We start from the raw sequence: 7,500 nt of genomic DNA on the forward strand, positions 1-7,500 counted from the left end.
GTGACCCAGATGCCAGGTTGGAGGATTTGTATTCAGCTCTAACTGGTTGCCTGCTAGGGAAGTGGCCCCTGTTGTAGTGTGTGCTCACGCTATTACCCCTGACCTTTCCCCATGTGGCCCTGTTCTGTCTTTTGTGGGAGTTCACTGCATGTGTGTGTGTGTGTGTGTGTGTGTGTGTGTGTGTGTGTGTGTGTGTGTGTGTGTATGTGTGTGTGTGCGTTTATCTAGTGTATTGTTTATCTAGTGTATTGTTTGTGTCTGCCTGTGTAATGGCTGCTCTTTGCATGGCCTGATGGTGTGTCAGACACACCAGAGTGTGTGATTCCTTTCACCTCACCTCACTCAAGTTTCAAGTGGTGATAGTACAAGCAATAGGGAATTGGGTTCAGAAGTTCCCAAATCCTGTCACACCAAAATTATTCATGGCGCTCCATCATTTCCAGTTATACATTCTCCACTGTATCGTAACATGGCGCTACAACAATAACATTTCCAGGATGGGATCCCCCCCAATAATTCCTGCTCACATTACTCATATAATGTGTTAAGTTGGGTGGTGTAAGCCGTGCCACCCTCCGGATCCTAACTGAAACCTACACGGCTGCTTCCCTCACTTTGGTTAATGAGATCTCCGCGGGAGCCCACAATGAGGAAACTTTGATCTCAGTAGGTTCTACCTGCATAAAAAACTATTTTTTAAAAAAATGTTGTGTTTCCCTCCACAAGACTGGCTTCTGTAATTAGTTCGCAGGATGTTATAACCCCTTCTGGAAGGAGTTTGTTTCACCCCAGGCAATGTGCACACACCTGTCGTTTGAGAAAAATTTTTTAAGTGTACAGAGGCGGTATAATTAGCCGCCAGTGGTCATTTCTGACCACAGCACCACAGCTGGATGGATTTATTTAAGAAGCGGTACGATCTCAACCCCGCGGGAAAATAATTTTCAACGATAAATAAAAAATAGTTCAAATATCTACTACAAAAATGCACTTCCAGATAGGTGTACCACCGAAAAAAGTGGCAGTAACTCGCAATTCGTACATTCGTTTTTATTGCCAAAGTTTTAAAAAGTATGATCGCACATCAAGGGACAGAATGTTGGCTTATATTTGAATTCTGTCCTGTCGATTACGATTGAGGCATATCTCATTTTTTACCTCAAACATTTTCACATGCCCCCACTCTTCATTTTAGCTTTCACTTTAAATACATTATCTTAAATATTCCCATTTGTATTCTGCTCTGGAATAATTAATTACGCGTTGCCTTGTCTTGCGCACTTGGCGGAAACGTGCAGGACTCCATCGTGCGCAAATGTTACACCACTGCCCGAGCTCGCCGGCCACAGCCCCGCTTTTACTTTGCTTCCCACTCGGTACTGAACGAAACCGGTGCTCGAGCGCTCCAGGATGGCCGTGCTGTCCACGAGCCTGCGCGTCACTGCCGCTCACAGTGAGACAGAGCGTGCTGAAATTCCTTGGCACGAGCTCCCGCATTCCACACCGGTGAAGTGCACGGAAAGCTGAACGGGAGAGGCCCCGAGAGAGGGATGGGGGCGGAGAAAAAGAGCGCGTGGACAGCGGGCTCGCGAAGCGGCGAAATCTGGCTCGTCCCGGTTCTTCTGACGTCAAAGCTGAAAAGATTCCGCTTGAGAGCACGCGACGGAACGTTCGTCCGGTTCTGCGAATTCACGCTTCTCTGACATCAGACGTTCACAGTTTTAACAAATATGCATTTTCTTGAGGCAGGCTGTGACGGTCCAGCAGTAAAATACAAAAAAAAAAAAACAACAAAAAAAAAAAACCGTAGCAAGGTTGTGATTATTATTATTTTGTAAATTGAAAGCGATGGCCCTCACGCTGTTCAATAGCATATTGAAAACAATTTAGAATTTAGATTTAGAGTTAATCGCACTTTCCAGCAAAAGCACAGAAGAAACTAAACTGTTATTGCTTATTGTCTCGATTCCTTGTTTCCGAATTATATATCTTCAGGAAATGCAGACACTTAAGACACTTGTATGTTTCAGTCTATTTTTGTAAATTGATTTCTTGTATAAATTCTTTTGAATCTACATAACTTAAACCTGCATTTTTTTCATTTCTGTGATACTTCTGTGTTGACATCCTATAGAGCACGTCACAGAGCATATCTGTCTCATCTGAAGACTAGTTTCTTGTTTTTTGCTAATGCTTCAGAATAAAGCCAGACAAATGAAGAGATAAAAACTGAGGAAATGAGAGTGCAAAGAGAATAGTCTAACAGTTAAATCAGTGTTAAAGATACTCCTACACAGTTAAAGTTACTCTATTTAACTCTGTAGGAGTTTGTTGTGGGAGTTAATTAGCACTGGCGATTTTACTGTTGGAAAGAGAGCAAGCACACACACGCACACATTCTCTCTTACGCATGCACACAATTTTCCTCTGTCTGCTTCACGCACATACAAAGACATAATAGAGAAATGGAGAGAAACGGGAGAAAGCGGGAGAGAAATGATGAGGAGTCTGAGTGCACTGACGCAGCCTTTGGAAGGAGGAGAGAGAGCGAGAGAGAGGGGGAAAGAGAGGGAGAGAGGCAGAAAGAGAGGGAGGGAGGGAGAGAGAAAGAGAGAGGGAAAGAGAGAAACAATGAGACAGGGGGTGGTGAGTGCATTAACGCAGCCTTTGGAAGGAGGAGAGAGAGGGAGGGAGAGAGAAAGAGAGAGAGGGAGGGAGAGAGAGAGAGAGAGAGAGAGAGAGAGAGAGAGAGAGGGAGGGAGGGAGGCTATTTTGAGCATACGATACAGAGTAGTGGTTCACTGCTGCTGCGTATCTGCTGTTTCCTACGTCATTGCTTTGGCTCACCCCTCTAAACACACACACACACACACACACACACAGGCACACAACATGCATAAACACACTACACACAGCACATGGCTGATCATGTAGCCATACCGTGGTGTACACACAGCAACATTAAGTCTGGGTGCAACCAATCCTGTGCATCTCACAAAAACACAATGCTGCGACACACATTCATCATCTCTAGTGTTCCCTGTTTACACACACAGCTCAATTTATCAGCGGAACTGTGATAGCATAAGTACACTGAAAAAGGACAATTTTTTGTCCTTGATATACCATTGTTGAGTACTACAAAATGGCTCAGTCATGGCTCTTTACACACAGTGAAGCAGTACATACTTCTCACGGTCTTGTGTCAGGAAGTGACGTACAGTCTAATGGTTTTGCAGTTACATCTGCAGGACGTAACAGGATGCAGGACATAACAGTGGTGTTACATTGCCCATTATTTGATCACAGCGTAACTGTACACTTTTGTGAGGGTCTAATTTCAGAAACATATAGCCTGGTGGAAATGTTTCACTCCAGGCAGGCAGCTCCACGTCTGGCATGCTTGGACCTCTCTGGGGTGTGCGTTATGCAGAGAGTCACGCTGCTTCTAATTCGTGGAATTTCCTCCTGTCTCGCTCCCCTTGCTTGCGTTGGAATGCAGCTTCTGCGTCCTCCGATCGTCTACACTCAGCTTGTAAACAAACAACCAAAACAAATGATGCCTTCAAGACAAACTCGTCATGTGTCTCCCCAGAGAAGGGTGTGGGGGAGTATATCCACCCTGTAATCCATGGCATAGTGACAGACTCTGTCCCAATTTCCTCATTGCGACGCTGGTGTGTAAACTACACAACTCACGGTCTGATTGAATGAGTCACGTTACAGTAACCTGGGTATACCCCACCCAGTTTGTACAACAAATATAAGAAGAATGTCATTTCATAATGCTAGAATGTCCTGTTCGGGGCCCCATGGGTCAGACTGTTTTGATTACACACACATTCTAAATTCCTGCTTATCTGACTTGGCAGGACGTTTAGTGCCCGCCTACACTCAGACACAACGATGGTCTGCAGTGAAATATGAATCGGGCTTGGCAAGCTGAGAGCGAATAACAGATTTACAAGACAATTACAAACTAGCAGACAATGTGTGCCACTTGAAATCACAGGGCAGTGTACCGTGGGGAGGTTAAGCCAGCCAGAAGAACACGCCCTTGGCGGTACTCGGCTATGGTAGCTAGATAAGTTACTGTGGGAGTAAACAGGAGGTCACCGGGTCCAGGATGCATGAGTCACTGTGCTTGGTTGCGCTTTAAACGCTGCGTTACAGGACACGGAGCGTCTTTTTTAACAAGACGTCCTGATTTGGCTGTTAGTAGTAGTTTACATAATTGACCACAACAGTGACATGACACGCTAAGAGGTTCGCAGTGTTTGGAAACGCACGTTCATCCCACCAGTCGGATCCGCGTCGCATTGGTTGATCTTAGCTTTCATAACGAGTCATCCTATCCAGAGCGCCTTACACTACTTTTAATAAGGGCTAAACATTTCAGAAATGCAAGGGTGGTTTATACACCTGGCGATAAAGTGTTATGAATGATTTGAGGAGAAAGGTACGGAACGTTTCTGTTTGTGAGACATCGGTGATTGGTCCCGACAATACTCGCGTGGGAGGGAGGCCGAAGGGGCGGAATATTTTCTACATGTGGGTGTTACGCAGAGGCAGATGATTGAACAAGACGATCCATCCGGACGCTTTCATTGGTCGTTTGGCACGGTGGGTGGATTTCACAAGCGGGGCCTCGTAACAAACCGAGCTCGCAACATGCGTGCAGCTCGAGTTTAGTGCGAACAAGGGACGGAGATAAATAACCCGCCGCGCCATGTCTTTACTTTCTCGTCGCGTGTAGCGATTTTCTGCAAAGCATCTTAGTTCTCATGCGGTCAGTTACTTCCTCTTATTAAGCGTTATTTTTTTTGTAAATAAATCTATTTCAGCCTGCATTTGGCATACGATACGTAGACATAGTGGCCTGTGGACATTGAATTAGGTATTGTGTTCTGCACACAGCAGAGATCTCTCCTGGATTATGGATTATGACTTCAGGACGTGAGCGGACGAACACAATAGCCCGTGTGAAGAAATAAGACAGCTCCACAAACAAAGGAGATCGGCGCCGGTTCTCGGTAACGTGAACGGAATATTGCGCCTGCCCTCGCACTGACCAGCGCCCGAGAAGGCAAAAGACCCGGCGCATCGCATGCGCTTCTGGACCAGGCACAAGGAGAGCAAAAAAGACGTCGCCTTTCCAGCGAGAGCACACGGGCTCTTCGTTGCCTCTCCTGGTTGCTTATAGTCTGTGTCGAGCGTTGCGAGTTCTCCCGATTATCAGAGCGATATCGGATGGACCAGCACACCGAGACGCGGAGCTGCACTGGTCACGGATCTCGATCCCGGTGTCCGGAGCTTGTCCACGAGCACTCCATGAATTTATCGATCAACTCGACCACGGGCACTCGCTTCGAGCTCTCTCTTCCTCTCGAGGAGACGGTCGAGGGGTTGAAGAGGAGACTTTCGCAAAAGCTAAGAGTGGCAAAGGACAGGCTCGCGCTTCTGCACAAAGACACGTGAGTCGTAACGTCGTTCGGGGGGTTCGCGATCTAAGGCGATGGGATCCGTCGGGTCTGAAACTCTGTCTCCTCCGTTGCTATAGCCCACCCCGGGCTGCTCCGTGCCACGTCCCCAAACCGTGGAACAGATGCCGCTGGCCTGCGCTGTTTTACGAAGTGCTCTGGATAATGTTTAAAGCTAATAAGAGGATCATGTGTCCTGTGTAGTGCAGTAAAACACGCCAGAGAGACCCAGTATAGTGAAGTCATTTCTTGAGTTAGTCAGAGGAGGGTATTGGGGCTTTGAACAATGCGATGTCCCGAATGGTATATGTACGTGCTAGAATAATTAAATCGTTAGCCTACAGTGGCCATAGCCACAAGCATGTAACCGGTCTATATATACACACACACACACACACACACACACACACACACACTCACACACATCTTGGTCCAGAGGCGGTACATGCGAGCAACAATGCCTTGACCGGGTTCCCGAACATGGAGTGATTAAGCCCAGTATGGCAACCCAGCTGGTTCCTGGGAAAGCGCACTGTTAATTAGAGTAAAGGCTAGTCATCAACTTTGTTGCAGAACTTTGTTTGTGGTGGGAGGAGGGGGAGGTGGGATCTGGGTTTCTTTGTATACGCTGGTTTATTGATCCAGGTTCTATTTGAGCATAATCTGATCATCAGAAAGACACTGTCTTATTACTTCACCGCATCTGTGAATAAGAAATTTGGCTGCTAATCTGATTTACAGGAAGAAATGTTCTGAGAAAGCGTCGTGAACTGATCTAGCACTTTGCAACCTGTTCAGAAATTCTCTTTCACTTTCACATTGGCTGCTACTTTGCAACAAATGCGGGACAGCCTTTGGTTGGTGTGTTATTAATGCTCGTCTGTGGATCTATGCAGGAGACTGACCACAGGAAGGCTACAGGACTTTGGGATTACTGATGGGAGCAAGCTGACACTGGTCCCCTCAGTAGAAGCAGGGTTAATGGTAAGCACTGCAGCAGCGAGAAGTGGCTACAGGCAGAGAAATATATAGAAAGCACTTGAATTTCCTGTCAAAACACGTAGCATGTGCTTTCTGTACCGCTCTGTGAGCTCCGCACAGCTCCAGCATGTCGGCTGGGGGTTTTTGTGAGCGTTAGCTTGTGTTGTTTTGGGGAGGGGTTGACACGTCTGTGACACATCTGTGTTTGTTGTTTTCACTCGCTTCAGTCTCAGGCTTCCAGACCAGAGCAGACCATCATGCAGGCCCTGGAGAGTCTGACTGAAACTCAGGTAAGAAGCAAAACCAGCTCGCATAATTGGCAGGCAGCAGGTACTTCAAAGGAGAACACACACACACACACACACACACACACACACACACTGTGAGCTGGCATTCCAACCCCGGGCGTCTCTTACTGAAATGCACACATATGTACACTGACACACACTAATGCATGTATACGCAGACAAGTCTATGTGTGCACACATGTATGCACAAACTCCCACACATTCCCATCCACATCACATGTACAGAACACACAAACACAGAACACACACACTCTGCATGACACCTTTACTTTGACTGGGTTCAGTCTAGAATGCTTGTGCCATTGTTTATAGCAGTCTTCCAGAGGACTGCACTTCTGATTAGCATAGCACTGTGTCTAAGTTAGTACAGTATTTCCATGTAAGCAAATCACACAGGATGGGTGAGTCATATTGCTGAAGATCTGGCAGCCTGCCCATTTAAATCTCTGTGTGAGTGTGTGCTTACGTGTATGTGTGTGCATGTGTGTGTGTGTGTGTGCGTGTGCATGGACCATACAGGGCCAGACGGGCTCCACCCTGTGTGTGTTATGATAGCATGTCATTTTGGGTTTTTGCTCCGTGTGAAGTCAGCTTTACTTCATCTTTCGTGCGTGCCTGTGCGTGCGTGTGTGTGTGTGCGTGCGTGTGCGTTTGAGCAGTGAGAGAGTTCAGTTGATAAGAAAAGACTTCCAAGAAGTGTCTTATGAAGCCATTCTTACTATAACTAGGCC

At 46.7% G+C, this 7,500-nt stretch overlaps 1 protein-coding gene across 1 annotated transcript in view; it reads left to right on the forward strand.

Moving 5' to 3' along the window:
* Positions 1-4,628: 4,628 nt before the first annotated feature.
* The window catches only part of LOC113582871 (midnolin), a 14,973-nt gene continuing 12,101 nt past the window's right edge, over positions 4,629-7,500 (forward strand). The window contains exons 1-3 of the mRNA XM_035527806.2: positions 4,629-5,474; positions 6,377-6,464; positions 6,689-6,751. Coding sequence (XP_035383699.1) covers positions 5,251-5,474; positions 6,377-6,464; positions 6,689-6,751 — 375 coding nt within the window. The 5' untranslated portion in view covers positions 4,629-5,250. The remainder of the gene's footprint in view (positions 5,475-6,376; positions 6,465-6,688; positions 6,752-7,500) is intronic.

The sequence above is a fragment of the Electrophorus electricus genome, chromosome 11 (assembly GCF_041902795.1).
Source record: "Electrophorus electricus isolate QZ-2024a chromosome 11, ASM4190279v1, whole genome shotgun sequence".
Classification (NCBI taxonomy): Eukaryota; Metazoa; Chordata; class Actinopteri; order Gymnotiformes; family Gymnotidae; genus Electrophorus; species Electrophorus electricus.